Source organism: Gigantopelta aegis, chromosome 3, assembly GCF_016097555.1.
Source record: "Gigantopelta aegis isolate Gae_Host chromosome 3, Gae_host_genome, whole genome shotgun sequence".
NCBI lineage: Eukaryota > Metazoa > Mollusca > Gastropoda > Neomphalida > Peltospiridae > Gigantopelta > Gigantopelta aegis.
Window position 1 is genome coordinate 55,005,168 of NC_054701.1, and position 21,336 is coordinate 55,026,503.

General features: G+C 36.4%; 1 protein-coding gene across 1 annotated transcript in view; it reads right to left on the minus strand.

The window, feature by feature from the left end:
• Nucleotides 1–4,403: 4,403 nt before the first annotated feature.
• The window catches only part of LOC121368257 (ubiquitin-protein ligase E3B-like), a 48,101-nt gene continuing 31,168 nt past the window's right edge, over nt 4,404–21,336 (minus strand). The window contains exons 20-30 of the mRNA XM_041492911.1: nt 15,066–15,165; nt 14,406–14,525; nt 13,415–13,492; nt 12,060–12,158; nt 11,768–11,875; nt 11,170–11,307; nt 10,844–10,968; nt 10,000–10,182; nt 8,549–8,660; nt 6,928–7,020; nt 4,404–5,772 (exon numbers count right to left, since the gene is read on the minus strand). Of these exons, the coding sequence (XP_041348845.1) occupies nt 5,581–5,772; nt 6,928–7,020; nt 8,549–8,660; nt 10,000–10,182; nt 10,844–10,968; nt 11,170–11,307; nt 11,768–11,875; nt 12,060–12,158; nt 13,415–13,492; nt 14,406–14,525; nt 15,066–15,165 (1,348 nt within the window). The 3' untranslated portion in view covers nt 4,404–5,580. The remainder of the gene's footprint in view (nt 5,773–6,927; nt 7,021–8,548; nt 8,661–9,999; nt 10,183–10,843; nt 10,969–11,169; nt 11,308–11,767; nt 11,876–12,059; nt 12,159–13,414; nt 13,493–14,405; nt 14,526–15,065; nt 15,166–21,336) is intronic.

Here is a 21,336-nt window from a genome sequence, read left to right on the forward strand (position 1 = left end):
GATCTCTCCACGTGGTGTTGGGCCACCTCGAATCTCTGGCCTCATTGATCATGCGGTTCAGACGATTCAAACGACCACTCCAGTGGCATTTGTCCCCACGGTGGGACGGTCACAATTGGGACACGATAGTGCCTCTGGGCCCATGGTTCACTCATCCGATACAGGAGTGCCTGTCGGACAAGTGCATGTCCCTATCGGTTCCGTTGCACCCCCCTGCTCCGGATCTGATCCTGTTCACGGATGCGTCGCTGCACGGGTACGGGGCGCATCTGTTGGATCAACACATTTCAGGGGTATGGAATCTCTCCGAGAGGAAGCTTCATATCAACTGTTTGGAGATGGAGGCAGTGCATCGTGCCTGTCTTCATTTCCGGTGTGTTCTTCGACACCGTCGAATTCTGTTGAGATGCGACAATACGTCGGTAGTGGCATATCTCAATCGTTGGGGTGGAACCAAATCGGAGACTTTGGGTCGCAAAGCTCTTGCGATTTTGGAATTCTGCGACCAACTAGGGACCACTCTGTGGGCGAAACACATTCCTTCATCGGTGAATGTGTTAGCAGATGCCCTCAGTCGACATACCCCTGTTCAGACGGAGTGGATGTTGAACAAAGGGGTGGTCGCAGCGGTTCTTCGGGTGTGGGGCAGTCCACAGGTGGACATGTTTGCCACACGGTTGAACAACCAATTGCCGGTGTTCGTGTCCCCGGTACCGGACACATTGGCGTTGGAGTACGACGCGTTAAGTATGGATTGGACGGGACTGGATTTTTATGCCTTCCCTCCTCCTGTCTTACTCGGCAAGGTGTTGACCAAAGTGGTCCAGGAACCTTGTCACGTGACGTTGATAGCTCCTCTGTGGGTGGCGCAGCCCTGGTTTCCACAGCTCCTGTCACTGTTAGTGGCAGTCCCGTTCCGATTACCAGTGTTGTCCGATCTACTCAGCCAGCGACTGAGTCAGACGGTGTGGCATCCGAAGCCGGAGGTCTTCCGGTTTCACGCGTGGAGGTTATCAGGGCTTCCTTGCGACGCAGAGGTTTTTCGACAAGAATTGCGCATCTCGTCTCTTCAGCAAAGCGCAAATCTACCGAGTCGGTTTATCAGTGTCACTGGCGTATGTGGGTTCGTTGGGCGAACGCACGGGATTTCGATCCCTTATCGCCTACTGTCAACGATTTAGCGGAGTACTTTCTGGCGTTGGTCCAAGAAAGGAAACTTAAAGTCACGACAGTGAAAAGTCACAGAGCTGCGATTTTCACTACTCTTAAACAGTGTGGATGTCGTGACTTTTCTACCAACTTGGTGTTGCATGATTTACTTAAATCATTACAATCCACGGTTGAACGACCTTCCATTATTCCGAAATGGAATGTCTTTCTGGTGTTGCATGCTCTTAAGGGTGCGCCTTATGAGCCGTTGAGGTTTGCTAGTCTTCGTGCCTTGACGTGGAAGACTCTGTTTCTGGTTTCACTGGCAGCTTGTCGTCGGATCAGTGAGATACATGCTTTTTTGCATGACTTGGTTGATTACAATTCGGACGGGTCTGTCACTTTACGTACCGACCCTATCTTTGTTCCACCTACTGTCATTCACAGTTTATCTCGTACACTGTCATCTGATAACTCGGATAGACTTCTTTGCCCGGTGAGAGCATTGAAGTATTATTTGCAGCGTACGAAAAACCGGCGGCAGGGTAAAAAGAGATTGTTTATTTCTTATACCATTAGGCCGGGTGATGTCACAAAAAATGCTTTGTCTCGATGGATAGCAGCTACCATCAAGCTAGCATATGAGATGGCGGGTGATCATGTGTTACGGAATTTCTCTGTTAAACCACATGAGATCCGAGCCATTTCTGCTTCCCTGAATTTTCATGACTCTTTAGATATTATAAAGGTCATGAATGCAGGGGTTTGGAAAGGACGGCACACTTTTGACCGTTTCTATTTCCGGGATATGGCGGTTGGTCCTGACGGTACGCGTAGGATCCAGACAGTCATTGCGGCTCAACACGTCGTGTCTGTGCGCAGGGCAACGGAAAGGGGTCGACCTCTTTTCCGTCCGACTGCCATCGATTCACGCTTCGGACATGTTTAACACTCCACTCTTTTCTGAGGGATGGGGTTTTTTTTTTGTAGTGTTGTCTACCGTTTCCTCTCCCTAGGGAGATGTTTTTCCTCCTTTTCATGGGGATGAGTTTTTCTTTTGGGAAGCCCCTTTTTATTCCCAAAAGTTTTTTGACTCCTTGTTACCGTATGTCGTGGTTTGTCCTATCTCCATGTCATTACTTCAAAGGAGCTTTTTGGGTACGGGTAAGTCCTCTATTTTCTTACCTCCTCCCATTAATGTTGAATTCACGTGCTCTAACGGTGTCATTGCACATCCGTTATAGCATATTTGTTGTGCTAGCACAGTAAGTTGAATAAGACTATTAGAAAATTTGTTTCTAATTTTCATTATTATTCATACTTACCTAGTGCTAGCACAACAAACTATACCTCCCACCCACCCCTATGAGGCTTTCCCTCGGTGGGTGGACTTTGAACCGAGAATGAAGTTACAGGTAGCCCGTGCAAGGATAGCATTGCGCATATCCGGCAAGGGAGAGAATTCTGCAGTGTGTAGGTATGACTCAGGTTGAATAGCATATTTGTTGTGCTAGCACTAGGTAAGTATGAATAATAATGAAAATTAGAAACAAATTTTCTAATTATAGTACAACATTTGTGCTTATTCCAGTACAAATAATTTTTAAATAAATCATTTTTGTTTGAATACAAATCAGGGTTTTTTCAATGTCTCAAAATGTCTCAAAATTACTTTGGCAATTATACAAAGAAGCTGATGGCATATTCAGGCTGTCCAGTACAGTCTTAGAGAGGAAACCTGCTACATTGTTCCAACCACATACCACAGCCTTTGATATTTCAGTTGTGGTGCACTGGGTGGAATGAGAAATAGGCCCACTGACGGGATCGATCTTAGACCAACTGTGGATCCAGCGAGCACTTTACTACTGGGCTACATCCCGCCCTCTAATTTCAAGGGCTATAACTCTTTTAGAATAGAAAATCATTATGAAAGTCAAATGTAAAGTCATTATAAAGCTGTACACAAAATTTCAGCTCAATATCTCAAGGCATTTTGGAAAAAACCCATGCAGAAACCTATATGTGGGAGAGATGGACGGACGGACAGGATGGAGATGAAACCTATAGTCCCCTCCGGTTGGACCAGTAGAGGACCAATAACTCTAATCCTATGTACAGGCTCAATATTGTAATGCTACAACTCCACTACTCAGCTGAGTATTGAAGGAGCACACTACTTTGAACATGGCAAAAGTAACATTTGAGTCACAGAAATAAATTTGATCTTACGTTGATTTTCAGGGTGTAAATTTAATATGTTGAGATTATATGGTGCACAAATTGGAAGATATATTTTGCTGCAGAATTTTTTTTCCCCATAACTGTTAACTTTTATAATAGCACAAACAATATGCACACTTTATCAGCAGTTCACGGCATTTTGAAAAAACAAAGATGGGAAAACTAGGTTATTTTGAAGAAAAAGTAGGAAAAATAGGCCAGAGACCAAAAAGTAGGATTGCTGGACAGCCTGCATATTTATTTAATGAAGAAGGTATAATCTTGTCTGCATGTGTGCAAGAACAACAAAAAGTATTCTATATGAAGCCTAATACTTTCTGTACAGCGTGGAAAAATTAACTAATTACTAAAATTAATGAGGTCACACAACAATGTGTATATATGTGTGTGTGCTTTTCTCCCATCTGTAGGAAAATGTATATAAAAGGTATCTTGCTGCTAATGAAGTATGTAACAGGTTTCATCTGAAAAAGTCAGAATTATACTTCAAATAGCCAATGATTAATTAACCAGTGTGTTCTTGTGGTGGTGTTTAAAACAAAAGTATCTTATTTTTCACTCATAATGACTTGTGCAATTTTTAACCCTTCAAGTCTGTATCTTTAAGATGGATTACAAACATCTTTATTGGTTTTAATCTCACCTGAATTTGCATTTTTGTTCGTGATTAGTTCATTTTGAAAAAGAGGTCAGTGTATTTTGAATGCAGTCTGCAAGGGAGCAGTGTTGCATGTATATATCATACTGACTTTTGTTGCAAATAAAGAGATATCCTTGCTGTAAACCTCTGTTGTCACTAAATATTATAATGTAGTTATTCCCATTCCAACTAGTGATACACAACTACATGTAGTATATTGATATGCAGTTGAAACAAGTTTTTTAATCCTAGTGTTACAAATTCCAATGGTTATAGTAAAACAATATTCTTACATCTCTTTGAACAAAAGTAATTTGCAAACAGCTTTCATGTCTTCTCTAAACATAGTAAAATCCTCTCAAACAACATGTATTTTGGGGATGTTTATTTGGTAAAAATTTCAATGTGCGATACATCACAGTTCTGAAATTGCTAGCAACTTCTAATATATACAAAATAACATGTCACTTTTAGCAGTCCTGCTCCTACCAAGATGTTTTGTCATGAATAATCTAGGCATGTGAAACACTTTTCTTGGGCCTAACAAAAAAACATTGCTAGTTTCTAAGGAAATGCCCCCAAAACATTTTAGTAGGCTTTTTTTTAAAACTATATTTTCACTCTTTTTTTTTACCGATATATTAAAAACAAAATCTATTATAGGGCCGGATTCTTAGAAACGTACAATGTTTGTTTTTTTTACACCTTATACTATTTGTACCACTTGCCTTGTAACATTTTATAAATAACTTGATGGTTTATATACATTATTGCACTTAATTACCATTGTAAACCAATGTATTCATTCTTCTTTCTTAAAAGTAGTAGCACTAATAGCTTCTCATTTTAAACGTTAAACTAACATATTTTGGCATGAATATTGATTTATAACATATACACCATTTTAGATTCTGTTTTGATCCGACTATCTAAAACAGGTATAACCAACTAATACTGAAGAAGACTAGATACCAACATCTACGAGAGCTAGGAACAAATGTTTGTAGAAATATAACTGAACACTGGTTCAGTCCTTTGGCATGTCAGATGGAGGGATTGAATTGTCATGTTGGTCACATCACTAGTTCAGCTGTGCGAGGAAGGTTAAAATGTCTAGACCAATAGAAGGTCATTTCTGAGTATCTTAAAACTGTCACACTGAAGATAAAATAGATTTTTGAAGTTAAAACAATAATAACAGTTCTTGTTAGAGTACTAACAAGACATCAAAATATACCCTAATAGTTATGGTACTAACAAAACTGCAGCAAAGATGGGCTGGGTAACTAAGTGTATTTGATGCACTTTAACAATACAAAATTATTTGACATTGTTCCTGTCTGAAATCGCTTATAGTTGCCATGAAAAAAAAACATTTTCGTCAAATTTTCATCCAGGCTTTTGAATACTGTAATAAAATCACTGGTTTGGGGTTTTGAACGTTCATCCACCTGAGCTGGTGAAAATGGTTCAGTTCTGGTTCAACCGGTGACAGTAAATATTGTTAACAGTTTTAGACTGATAGGGATAACACGACCACAGAAGAGTTAAGATATTTCAAATCCAGAATGAGAATGAATCGCGTATCTGAGTTTGTCTCGGAGAATACTTTTCTTCGAGTAATTTGGCAGCTTGAGTAGGTTGAAACAAGTTGAAGACGTGGGCAGCCTTCCACCCGCGTCTTTTTTCTTGATGTTGAAAAAGCCCTTCAATACACTGCCCACTGTATCCCCAGTGTCCTGACAAAAACAACATACAGATTATTAGACAAGTCACATTAAACATGTTGAAAAAAACCTTCAATACACTGCCCACTCTATTCCCGGTGTTTTGACAAAAACAACATGATTATTAGACGAGTCACATTAAACATGCTGAAAAAGCCCTTCAATGCACTGCCCATTCTATTCCCGGTGTTCTGACAAAAACAACATACAGATTATTGGTTGTGTCACATTAAACAGCACGATTGGTTTTTAATCTGGCAGAGAAATCACGTTTTTTATGTCGACCTGAAATAGTCTTATTCAACTTACTGTGCAAGCACAACCAATATGCTATACAACCAGAGCTATAAACTTCACTGCAGAACTGAAGAGGTTGATGGTCTACCTATGTGCGGATGTACTAATATACATCCTGCAACAGAAGACAAGTCTGCAGTGAAGGTTCTGGGCATATTGGTTGTGCTAGCACTAGATAATGGAAATTAGAAACAATTTTTTAATTAGGCTATTGGTGATTTTTGTATTTCCCAGTAGGTTAAACAAAGTACACAATATCACAAAGTGTCACCTATGGTTTGTGGTTTAAGATTATTTCAAGTGAATATTTGTTTAATTACAACTGACATCACATTTAATAACTTTTGTGTACATGTCATGGTTTGAAGCATAATATCTCAAAACTACCCACTGATATCTGGTTTTCAAATGATTGTCATAGCAATATTCCAGGTTATCAAAATTTGTTACGACTAATTAAAAAAAGAAGAAGTTTAAACTCAATTTGGTAGTATTCATACTATAAATATCAATGAAATACTCGAGTGTTTTCACTAAATGAATGCTTAACCTGACCTCACACTTGATGTATTCTCACAACAGCCAATCACTGGCTACAATCCTCCATTGTGTCACATATTAATATGCAAAATATTGCAATTTTGTTTCTACTTTTTTTTTTAAATTACTAATAGAGTGAAACGGTCACATTTTATATATTGGTACAGAACCTCTAAGCCGGAGTTCAGGGGTCTTAAAACCAGACTTTATTTGGGTGTCATTAAATTAAAAACTAACAATAGCATGGTTTTATTGCACACTAGTGCAGTTATTACAGAAAAAGAGAAATCATTTGAAAGGTGTATTAGTTTAAATATGTCAGAATCTTACTTGATCGTCACTAACTTCAACACAGCGGATAGAAAATGGAGGTTCCATACTGGAAAATCCAAGAAGAGGTGGCTTGGAACAGCTTGTCACAAACTGAAATGTCAAATGGATGCAATCACAAGCTTAGCCATACATGGCCAAGATTATAAAATTTAAAACAATACTGTCACCCCACACAAAAGACAAAATCACTGTGAACAGCAAATTCAGGTTCTCCACTTTCAATTGTTGATTTTACTTTTGCATTATTGGAAATTTTACAACAATGTTTTGCATTCTTCACAATCCAGTGGTGGATTCAAATGACTAAACAGTGACTTGCTAAAAACCACATTCATATACAGTTTCACGTTATAGCTGGGAATCATCAAACGTTTTTACTGATCATCCATTTTTGACCAACTTATCTATGACTAATTAAGAGTACACTGTTTTGAAGAACATAGATCAGTTTGTTACTTTGTCTTCAATTTGGGGTGGGATAATTGTTTCTAGATTAAAACCAGTAAATAAAATAAAGATCTAGCAGATACTGGCCTCAGAGGTTGGTAGATACTGGGTTTATGTCTCCGCTGAGGCAATGGGTTTTTTTTTTAATTCCTGTAGCAGTTCCACAAAACGCAATGGAGAGATGAAAACCAAAGTACAGATGCTATTCCAATTGTAAGAGCCTACTTGGGAGATGATTACTTAGCAGGTTTTGTGTACCCTGGACTCCGGTGATAGGGAGATAACTTAGCTGACAGCAAGCATGGAGTATTTGTTTTTGTTTAGTTTTGTTTTGTTCAAAGACACTAGTAGTACATTGCTACTGAATATCAAACATTTGGTAATAGAGAAGAAAGCTGTTTCATCAGTAGCAAGGGATCCTTTATATGCACCATTCCACAGACAGGATAGTACATACCACGGCCTTTGATATATCAATCGGGGTACACTGGATGGAACAAGAAATAGACCAATGGGCCTACCAACGGGAATCGATCTTAGATCGACTGTGCATCAGGCTAGCACTTTTACCAGTGGACTCTAAATCCCATCCTCACAAGCATGGAGAAAGACCCCGTCAGATAGCTGCATATCTTAAGAGAAATATTGCAGCTTCATATCAATATAATATGTTTGTTCTGTGGTAATAAAACAAAAATGTCTGCCCCTAACCCCAAAAACAAAATTGTCAGCCAAAGTAATTTTTAAAAAATTGGGGGGGTCCCCCCACCAAGAACATTCCACAAACAGAATTTAACAACGAGACGAAGACATTTTTTGTTGGGACATCACGATGAAGATGATGCGGGTAATCCTCCCACATTTGGAGTCGCCATCGAGCCTAGCAGTGCACTCCCTTAGCATGGAAAATGTCCATTGCCTCCGGTGGAACGTGAACCTACCTACCAGTGTGACTACACCAATGAGGCCAGTAAATAACTGAACTGTTTATACATTTCTAACTGTGTTTCAGTTCCTCATCATAATTAACAGGCATATTTCAAGACTCATTTGTGTATTAAACAAATATACTGCTGCCAGCCGTTGGATCACAGAACTAAGTAATTCTGTATTTAACTTTGAATTCCTTCAGCACTTGCAAACATCAGTGTGACACACACAGCTACTGTACCTTCAAAAACAGACTTCTTTCCATCAAAGTGAAATCTTTCTCCAGAATGACCCATAGCCAGTTTATTACTTTATGGTTGTTGTGATAGCCACCATAATACTGAGTGTGTCGCCTGCAAGCAAAATAAATGGATGTAGTATTTAAATACCTGTTTGGTGAGAAAATCAATAAAAATAAATGATAAGTGTTCATTGGGACAGTATTTTATGATATTTTGTTTTGCAGTAAGTGTAAAACCTGCCATCACTTATGCTGCATTCACAAAAATGTCATAAGTGTATAGTGGAGAACTCTCTTCACTTGTCAGAAAATTACATTGTAACATATTAGGCTGGGGTTCAATTCCCACTGTTTCACATGGTGTACCATTGTTCACTATAAACATGAACTATAAATATGTCTACAAACATGGACATATTGATTTTAATAAATATAAAATATTGGGATACAGATTCTGGTCATTAAGTCAGTGAATGTGAGTAATGATAATGAATATCTGGCAACAAATGCAGGAGTGTAAGCCTACTTTACAGAGTTTCTGCATAATGTTAAGACAGCACTATGTTGAATTTTTTTTTTATTTTTATTTAATATACAAACAAAAATAACTAATGAAAATATTTTATGTATTTATGACCAATGAGAAGAAAATTATAAACTTGAACTGCTTAATGTAGCTTTTGTCCAAATTAATCCAGTAGTCTAATAATTACTGTTTCAATTTATTTCAAAACATGTTTTAGGAAATTCAGTACTGGGCATAGTTGTTGAAATGCACATTGCCATATAGCTTGTTTTGGTATAGTTATTCTATATCTGAAGAGACAAGTTTAAAATATGACACTTTTCAATTGGAATTTACATTGTTATTAAGCATACGTAGTGGCAAAGGAGGAGTACAAAAACTACTGAGCTTACTGCAGTTGGAGTCGCTGTTTATATGCCATTTCAACCCTTTATCCCATCATTGGAGATCAATGTGGGTTGCAGGAAAAAAATTCCAAAAATTTTGGATGGTTGGGTACCAAGATTGGCACTAGAGTTAGGGTTGTACAATGGTCACAAATTGTATGTAAAGTATCACACGAAACCATATCGTAAGTTTAGAAAGAAGATGGCAAATTTTTGACAAATGGTGAAAAAAACCCTGTACAGACAAAAATCTAGTGAAGTTTCTTGTACACATCATCATACAAACCAGAGTTAACAGGACTTGTAGAGTCTTTTATCTATCACACACAGTAACCTTTCTTAATGCTGTAGTGAATAAAATGTCCGCCTTGGTCTGATCTAGTCTACTAAATGAATGCAGAAATATCACTGGATACTATTTTGAAAGGAACTAATATGGGCCGTTGTAATAGAGGTATTGCCATTGGAACCCCACACACAAGTTGAAAGGCTTAGGACAACACTGATAAACTAGAACAGTAAGTGGGGCAAACCGTTACCTCAAGTCTTCAATGTCAAGATCGGTGTTGTCACCAGATATCAGTTTTTGGAACTCTGGAGCGGAAAACATCTGCAGCCAGTCTGGATTAATGACAGACTTGAAGCCTCGGATGAATGCCTGAGTCTGGTCCCTTATCTGTCGGTACATGCGGAAGTGTGCCATCAAGTGAACATAGCGAATTCTTTAAAAAAGGAACATAAAATGTTAACAGATTCCAGCACTTCCATTTTGAACACATCTTAAGGCTTTCACTTCCTTTGCTTTCAGCCAATGGGTGATTACAGCTGTGGCAAATAAAATAAGTGATTGATTGATTGATTTTTCTATCTTTTCTCAAAAGTTAAATGTGTTTTTGTTATAATACCATCATGTCACCAAGAATGCCAAAAGGATTCAACTAATCTTTGACCATATCGTGAATCTAAATTCTGAACAAAGTCAACATGCAAATGGTTGGTCAAGGGTTCACGTTTTATAGGCGATGTAGTTGGGTGTTTTTTGTTTGGTTGAGGTGGTCATTTGTTTGAAATTCATTTTTTCTAACTAAAATAATGATTAGTGTTAATACCGTAACAACAAAAGATAATCTACAATGATCAGAAAGTTGGATAAAGGCATTGTTAATTGATGCTTTTAGAAATTCTGGTACATTTTTAATTTGTTATTCTGTAAGTGGGGAGGAGTGGGTGATGTCTTCAGTATTATATCACTTTCAAACTTCTGCAAACAACACATGACTATTCATAATCATTTAGTTTAATAATTTAAAATATTTTAAAATAATTTTATGTTCGATGAACTTCAACAATATCAAACCTAACAACTATACAAAGAAAACTAACGCATTTTCATTTGTCACAGCAAACGCCTTGCCTCCTGGAACAAGTTCGTGTGTCTCCAGTTTGCCCATACAGTCTTCATCACAGGAAAATGTCAAATCCAGTTCACTGATGTCTCCTTCATAATGCTGGGAAAACAATAACAGGAATTTAGTCATTGTCACATTAGGGAGTCTTAGTAGAATAACACATCAGACCTGCAAAGATGAGCTTTTTTTAAATTACATATCAATTAGAAATAAAAACATACTGCAGTGGTGGTATTTCTCTTTGCTGTAATTGTAAAAATGTAAAAATGTTTGACAGTTGTCAACATAAAGTTTCTCTACCTTGATGTAAGTGAGACTTTTGGCCAGTTCTGGGTCCAGAGATGGAAGTTCATCCAAGGAACTGTATGTGGAACTCTGCTGGTGACCAAGTATCTGGGTCAGGAAGAATGGCGCAAAAGGAATGTCGACAACAATACACTGAAAACAGATTACTGGAATCAATAATACTTACATAAAAACACATGCTAGTATTATTATTAACATTGCATGGTAGGCAAAACTGAACAAATATAATCACAACTTTTTCTTGTATGTCTTTCAAGGTTTACAAAATCACATCCTCAGACATAATAATAATTTAAAAAAGCATCTTGATTTATTAATCATCAGCTATTGGATGTCAAACATTTGGTAATTTTTTATACATTCTGTGCCTCAGGAAATACAGATTTTGGAGGGGCGTACAATCCTGTACGCCTGTCAAAAAAACGCGTAACTAATACGGTAATACGAACCAAAATATATTTAACCACATTCAATGCATTAACCTGCTTGTTTTGATTAACAGTGCCTGCAGATAATCCAAATATGACATGCAAAAGAAAACATGAAAATAACATTGTGTATAAACAAAGAATTAAACTATGGATTTCATTACCTCATATAAAGCCTTGGCAAGGACTTTGCCAACAAACTCAAATAGTGCAAGATGGTTTTCCTGTATGTATGAGGTAGAGGATGGGTAGAGTTTCTGTTCACTGGTTATCTGAAATTGAATTATACCAGTACTAAGGTCATTACATTTAAACTTGTTAGAAGCATGAATAATATTTAAAAATTCTATATATTCTAAAGAGATCTTCTAGCAAAATCAATTTTAAAAAATGTATTTTTCTGAGTAAAAGCCTCATAAAGCTATTTTAAGATTTCTTTTCCAACTTGCTACTAACCTTGAACAAGCTGAGTGCGGGATCAAAGACTCGAGCTATGGTTTCCTCCAAGAATTCCTTGAACACTCCATCCTGGTCTATTCCAGCTTCATCCAGGCCCTGTATCAGTTACAGATTACTCAGATAGCAAATACAAACACCTACAATTACAGTTGGTGTTTTCCACATTTTCTCTGTACAAAATAAAATGTGTAGTGTGTAAATTCAATTCATTTTGGATTTTAGACATAGTGTGACAAGTTTTAAAATGATTTAGTATATTGGAGAGTTTGGAGAATGTACTGAAATAATAGGTAGTGCTCATATGTTAAAATTTGTGTTTTCAAGAAACATTGGCCAAATTAAATTATCAAGTAAATTAGTCTGTACAGCCAAATTATAAAGTAATTCAGTTTGTACAGCCAAATGATAATAAAAGTAATTCAGACTGTACATCTAAATTATAAAGTAATTCAGACTGAACAGCCAAATTATCAAGTAATTCAGACTGAACGGCCAAATTATCAAGTAATTCATACTGAACGGCCAAATTATCAAGTAATTCAGACTGAACGGCCAAATTATCAAGTAATTCAGACTGAACAGCCAAATTATAAAGTAATTCATACTGAACTGCCAAATTATCAAGTAATTCAGACTGAACAGCCAAATTATAAAGTAATTCATACTGAACAGCCAAATTATCAAGTAATTCAGACTGAACGGCCAAATTATCAAGTAATTCATACTGAACGGCCAAATTATCAAGTAATTCATACTGAACGGCCAAATTATCAAGTAATTCAGACTGAACGGCCAAATTATCAAGTAATTCAGACTGAACGGCCAAATTATCAAGTAATTCAGACTGAACGGCCAAATTATCAAGTAATTCAGACTGAACGGCCAAATTATCAAGTAATTCAGACTGAACGGCCAAATTATCAAGTAATTCATACTGAACGGCCAAATTATCAAGTAATTCATACTGAACGGCCAAATTATCAAGTAATTCATACTGAACGGCCAAATTATCAAGTAATTCATACTGAACGGCCAAATTATCAAGTAATTCATACTGAACGGCCAAATTATCAAGTAATTCAGACTGAACGGCCAAATTATCAAGTAATTCAGACTGAACGGCCAAATTATCAAGTAATTCAGACTGAACAGCCAAATTATCAAGTATGTACAGGTGCAGAATACACATTAATATAAGTAATCTAATAAGACTATAAGTAGTCTATGGTGCAACAGTTAATTCATGTGCAAACCACATTTATCATTGGTTTTAATATTCTGTCATGCTCATCTCATTTGACTGACAAACAAGAGCTGTACATGATGACTGACAATAGATAATATGATGAAACCTGTTCATTGATGAACTTCACTCGGATGACCCCCTTCATTGCTCGCGGTGGAAGCTGGGCCAGCTGTCTGTAGCCATCCTGTAGCAAATTGTAAACCAAGATATAACAGTGAGTTTTCGTGTCACACCTTACAGTTACAGTAACATATTGTCATTAGGTAGGCAATACATTTTTACACAGTTACTAGTAAAAGTTCCAGATCCAAAACTTTACATGTTCTTATTGTTGAAGACCTACAAGGTAGATAGCATGTAATCAAAACAAAACTAATCTAATATGGTAACACAGATTTTGTATGCATAATGGAATTAAAGATACAAGTGATGTATTTCACTACTTTTACATTTATTTGTAATTCTCCAAATTAATCAATTTCAAAAATAACTCAAGAATGTTGAAATTGTTATCACAGCATAACAAATCTTATGAAATCAACGAGTCCTGTCTCATCAAAGCATAACAAATCTTATGAAATCAACGAGTCCTGTCTTATCACATCATAACAAATCTTATGAAATCAACAAGTCCTGTCTCATCGCAGCATAACAAATCTTATGAAATCAACAAGTCCTGTCTCATCACATCTTATGAAATCAACGAGTCCTGTCATATCACAGCATAACAAATCTTATGACATGAGCGAAAGCACAAACTGTGGAAAGTTGACTATGAGCAGCTAGATAGGGCACTTCCACTGGTACAGAGTGTTCACCGTAACTGATCTCACCCAATTCTGTCAGTCGTCCTCTAAAGATTCTTCAATTAAAATCATTAAATTCTACTATTAAATTAAATTATTTGATTGTAATCTTGTTATGGGTTTATAGCTGAACAGATAACTCATCAGAAGGGTAAATACAAGCAGACTCAAACTAAACACAGTATAGAAGTCATTAAATAGAAAAATATCATGCATGAGATTAACCATGTTTGGCACAGTTAATTCACATTTGGTGAGCAATATGCAAAACCGTGAAAGACATTTGTATACCTCAACAATTCTGCTTCTGTGAATGGAGATGAGGGTAGACTGTGGAGATGTACATGCAGCCTCTGTGAGACCTAAAGCATCACGCTCCTTCGCAACGTACTTCCTGAACAGAACAACTCGCTGTAAGAGAAACCGTTACATCAATATGTGGTTCATATATCTCTCTTAACCAACGTAACAGAATGAAGAAAACTCTGAATGTTTTCTCTCATAGATGGAATACTTCTTCTTAAGTCAGAATAAGTTAAAGTATTATTTTTGTCCAGCTAACTCAACAATAATTAAAATACCAGAATAAAAACTTGCAGGTTTAGCATTTTATTAATTGTATCAAATAACTAAAATAAATGGAGCTAAGCTGTTATAACAAAATAAGTGAAACCATTTTCATAACAGTACTAACATTGGTACATTTCCCCATACCCTTGATACAGCTGCAGATGACAATTTGATTGGCTGTTGGGACATTTGAATGATTCATGAGTAGAGGAAAAGGCACTAAGATTACATGTCTTGTCAATGTATAAAAAAACTAAATTAAAATGTAATGCAACTTGCTTAATTTGAGAGAGCTACCATTGTTACTTTTGTATTATTACCATAATAAAGGTAATCAGTAAATGAAGCATGATGTCCAGTTGTAAAATCTAAATGACTCACCTCATGGAAGGGAATGATGTGAGGAACATGCTGCATGAGGAACGTCGTCGTCTTTCTACCCTTCTCTAGTTCCCCAACAAACTGGCTGGCTTTCACATCTCTGAAAGACAGGTGTAGTGGTTAAAACTATTAACATAACACCATGTATGGCTAGTCTCATCTCAGATGGTATTCTTACATGTGTAGTGGTTAAAACTATTAATATAACACCATGTATGGCTAGTCTCATCTCAGATGGTATTCTTACAGGTGTAGTGGTTAAAACTATTAACATAACACCATGTATGGCTAGTCTCATCTCAGATGGTATTCTTACAGGTGTAGTGGTTAAAACTATTAACATAACACCATGTATGGCTAGTCTCATCTCAGATGGTATTCTTACAGGTGTAGTGGTTAAAACTATTAACATAACACCATGTATGGCTAGTCTCATCTCAGATGGTATTCTTACAGGTGTAGTGGTTAAAACTATTAATATAACACCATGTATGGCTAGTCTCATCTCAGATGGTATTCTTACATGTGTAGTGGTTAAAACTATTAACATAACACCATGTATGGCTAGTCTCATCTCAGATGGTATTCTTACAGGTGTAGTGGTTAAAACTATTAATATAACACCATGTATGGCTAGTCTCATCTCAGATGGTATTCTTACATGTGTAGTGGTTAAAACTATTAACATAACACCATGTATGGCTAGTCTCATCTCAGATGGTATTCTTACAGGTGTAGTGGTTAAAACTATTAACATAACACCATGTATGGCTAGTCTCATCTCAGATGGTATTCTTACAGGTGTAGTGGTTAAAACTATTAACATAACACCATGTATGGCTAGTCTCATCTCAGATGGTATTCTTACAGGTGTAGTGGTTAAAACTATTAACATAACACCATGTATGGCTAGTCTCATCTCAGATGGTATTCTTACAGGTGTAGTGGTTAAAACTATTAACATAACACCATGTATGGCTAGTCTCATCTCAGATGGTATTCTTACAGGTGTAGTGGTTAAAACTATTAACATAACACCATGTATGGCTAGTCTCATCTCAGATGGTATTCTTACAGGTGTAGTGGTTAAAACTATTAACATAACACCATGTATGGCTAGTCTCATCTCAGATGGTATTCTTACAGGTGTAGTGGTTAAAACTATTAACATAACACCATGTATGGCTAGTCTCATCTCAGATGGTATTCTTACAGGTGTAGTGGTTAAAACTATTAACATAACACCATGTATGGCTAGTCTCATCTCAGATGGTATTCTTACAGGTGTAGTGGTTAAAACTATTAACATAACACCATGTATGGCTAGTCTCATCTCAGATGGTATTCTTACAGGTGTAGTGGTTAAAACTATTAACATAACACCATGTATGGCTAGTCTCATCTCAGATGGTATTCTTACAGGTGTAGTGGTTAAAACTATTAACATAACACCATGTATGGCTAGTCTCATCTCAGATGGTATTCTTACAGGTGTAGTGGTTAAAACTATTAACATAACACCATGTATGGCTAGTCTCATCTCAGATGGTATTCTTACAGGTGTAGTGGTTAAAACTATTAACATAACACCATGTATGGCTAGTCTCATCTCAGATGGTATTCTTACAGGTGTAGTGGTTAAAACTATTAACATAACACCATGTATGGCTAGTCTCATCTCAGATGGTATTCTTACAGGTGTAGTGGTTAAAACTATTAACATAACACCATGTATGGCTAGTCTCATCTCAGATGGTATTCTTACAGGTGTAGTGGTTAAAACTATTAACATAACACCATGTATGGCTAGTCTCATCTCAGATGGTATTCTTACAGGTGTAGTGGTTAAAACTATTAACATAACACCATGTATGGCTAGTCTCATCTCAGATGGTATTCTTACAGGTGTAGTGGTTAAAACTATTAACATAACACCATGTATGGCTAGTCTCATCTCAGATGGTATTCTTACAGGTGTAGTGGTTAAAACTATTAACATAACACCATGTATGGCTAGTCTCATCTCAGATGGTATTCTTACAGGTGTAGTGGTTAAACTATTAACATAACACCATGTATGGCTAGTCTCATCTCAGATGGTATTCTTACAGGTGTAGTGGTTAAAACTATTAACATAACACCATGTATGGCTAGTCTCATCTCAGATGGTATTCTTACAGGTGTAGTGGTTAAAACTATTAACATAACACCATGTATGGCTAGTCTCATCTCAGATGGTATTCTTACATGTGTAGTGGTTAAAACTATTAACATAACACCATGTATGGCTAGTCTCATCTCAGATGGTATTCTTACATGTGTAGTGGTTAAAACTATTAACATAACACCATGTATGGCTAGTCTCATCTCAGATGGTATTCTTACATGTGTAGTGGTTAAAACTATTAACATAACACCATGTATGGCTAGTCTCATCTCAGATGGTATTCTTACATGTGTAGTGGTTAAAACTATTAACATAACACCATGTATGGCTAGTCTCATCTCAGATGGTATTCTTACATGTGTAGTGGTTAAAACTATTAACATAACACCATGTATGGCTAGTCTCATCTCAGATGGTATTCTTACATGTGTAGTGGTTAAAACTATTAACATAACACCATGTATGGCTAGTCTCATCTCAGATGGTATTCTTACATGTGTAGTGGTTAAAACTATTAACATAACACCATGTATGGCTAGTCTCATCTCAGATGGTATTCTTACATGTGTAGTGGTTAAAACTATTAACATAACACCATGTATGGCTAGTCTCATCTCAGATGGTATTCTTACATGTGTAGTGGTTAAAACTATTAACATAACACCATGTATGGCTAGTCTCATCTCAGATGGTATTCTTACATGTGTAGTGGTTAAAACTATTAACATAACACCATGTATGGCTAGTCTCATCTCAGATGGTATTCTTACATGTGTAGTGGTTAAAACTATTAACATAACACCATGTATGGCTAGTCTCATCTCAGATGGTATTCTTACATGTGTAGTGGTTAAAACTATTAACATAACACCATGTATGGCTAGTCTCATCTCAGATGGTATTCTTACATGTGTAGTGGTTAAAACTATTAACATAACACCATGTATGGCTAGTCTCATCTCAGATGGTATTCTTACATGTGTAGTGGTTAAAACTATTAACATAACACCATGTATGGCTAGTCTCATCTCAGATGGTATTCTTACATGTGTAGTGGTTAAAACTATTAACATAACACCATGTATGGCTAGTCTCATCTCAGATGGTATTCTTACATGTGTAGTGGTTAAAACTATTAACATAACACCATGTATGGCTAGTCTCATCTCAGATGGTATTCTTACATGTGTAGTGGTTAAAACTATTAACATAACACCATGTATGGCTAGTCTCATCTCAGATGGTATTCTTACATGTGTAGTGGTTAAAACTATTAACATAACACCATGTATGGCTAGTCTCATCTCAGATGGTATTCTTACATGTGTAGTGGTTAAAACTATTAACATAACACCATGTATGGCTAGTCTCATCTCAGATGGTATTCTTACATGTGTAGTGGTTAAAACTATTAACATAACACCATGTATGGCTAGTCTCATCTCAGATGGTATTCTTACATGTGTAGTGGTTAAAACTATTAACATAACACCATGTATGGCTAGTCTCATCTCAGATGGTATTCTTACATGTGTAGTGGTTAAAACTATTAACATAACACCATGTATGGCTAGTCTCATCTCAGATGGTATTCTTACATGTGTAGTGGTTAAAACTATTAACATAACACCATGTATGGCTAGTCTCATCTCAGATGGTATTCTTACATGTGTAGTGGTTAAAACTATTAACATAACACCATGTATGGCTAGTCTCATCTCAGATGGTATTCTTACATGTGTAGTGGTTAAAACTATTAACATAACACCATGTATGGCTAGTCTCATCTCAGATGGTATTCTTACATGTGTAGTGGTTAAAACTATTAACATAACACCATGTATGGCTAGTCTCATCTCAGATGGTATTCTTACATGTGTAGTGGTTAAAACTATTAACATAACACCATGTATGGCTAGTCTCATCTCAGATGGTATTCTTACATGTGTAGTGGTTAAAACTATTAACATAACACCATGTATGGCTAGTCTCATCTCAGATGGTATTCTTACATGTGTAGTGGTTAAAACTATTAACATAACACCATGTATGGCTAGTCTCATCTCAGATGGTATTCTTACATGTGTAGTGGTTAAAACTATTAACATAACACCATGTATGGCTAGTCTCATCTCAGATGGTATTCTTACATGTGTAGTGGTTAAAACTATTAACATAACACCATGTATGGCTAGTCTCATCTCAGATGGTATTCTTACATGTGTAGTGGTTAAAACTATTAACATAACACCATGTATGGCTAGTCTCATCTCAGATGGTATTCTTACATGTGTAGTGGTTAAAACTATTAACATAACACCATGTATGGCTAGTCTCATCTCAGATGGTATTCTTACATGTGTAGTGGTTAAAACTATTAACATAACACCATGTATGGCTAGTCTCATCTCAGATGGTATTCTTACATGTGTAGTGGTTAAAACTATTAACATAACACCATGTATGGCTAGTCTCATCTCAGATGGTATTCTTACATGTGTAGTGGTTAAAACTATTAACATAACACCATGTATGGCTAGTCTCATCTCAGATGGTATTCTTACATGTGTAGTGGTTAAAACTATTAACATAACACCATGTATGGCTAGTCTCATCTCAGATGGTATTCTTACATGTGTAGTGGTTAAAACTATTAACATAACACCATGTATGGCTAGTCTCATCTCAGATGGTATTCTTACATGTGTAGTGGTTAAAACTATTAACATAACACCATGTATGGCTAGTCTCATCTCAGATGGTATTCTTACATGTGTAGTGGTTAAAACTATTAACATAACACCATGTATGGCTAGTCTCATCTCAGATGGTATTCTTACATGTGTAGTGGTTAAAACTATTAACATAACACCATGTATGGCTAGTCTCATCTCAGATGGTATTCTTACATGTGTAGTGGTTAAAACTATTAACATAACACCATGTATGGCTAGTCTCATCTCAGATGGTATTCTTACATGTGTAGTGGTTAAAACTATTAACATAACACCATGTATGGCTAGTCTCATCTCAGATGGTATTCTTACATGTGTAGTGGTTAAAACTATTAACATAACACCATGTATGGCTAGTCTCATCTCAGATGGTATTCTTACATGTGTAGTGGTTAAAACTATTAACATAACACCATGTATGGCTAGTCTCATCTCAGATGGTATTCTTACATGTGTAGTGGTTAAAACTATTAACATAACACCATGTATGGCTAGTCTCATCTCAGATGGTATTCTTACATGTGTAGTGGTTAAAACTATTAACATAACACCATGTATGGCTAGTCTCATCTCAGATGGTATTCTTACATGTGTAGTGGTTAAAACTATTAACATAACACCATGTATGGCTAGTCTCATCTCAGATGGTATTCTTACATGTGTAGTGGTTAAAACTATTAACATAACACCATGTATGGCTAGTCTCATCTCAGATGGTATTCTTACATGTGTAGTGGTTAAAACTATTAACATAACACCATGTATGGCTAGTCTCATCTCAGATGGTATTCTTACATGTGTAGTGGTTAAAACTATTAACATAACACCATGTATGGCTAGTCTCATCTCAGATGGTATTCTTACATGTGTAGTTAAAACTATTAACATAACACCATGGTTCATCTCAAAACTATTAACATAACACCATGTATGGCTAGTCTCATCTCAGATGGTATTCTTACATGTGTAGTGGTTAAAACTATTAACATAACACCATGTATGGCTAGTCTCATCTCAGATGGTATTCTTACATGTGTAGTGGTTAAAACTATTAACATAACACCATGTATGGCTAGTCTCATCTCAGATGGTATTCTTACATGTGTAGTGGTTAAAACTATTAACATAACACCATGTATGGCTAGTCTCATCTCAGATGGTATTCTTACATGTGTAGTGGTTAAAACTATTAACATAACACCATGTATGGCTAGTCTCATCTCAGATGGTATTCTTACATGTGTAGTGGTTAAAACTATTAACATAACACCATGTATGGCTAGTCTCATCTCAGATGGTATTCTTACATGTGTAGTGGTTAAAACTATTAACATAACACCATGTATGGCTAGTCTCATCTCAGATGGTA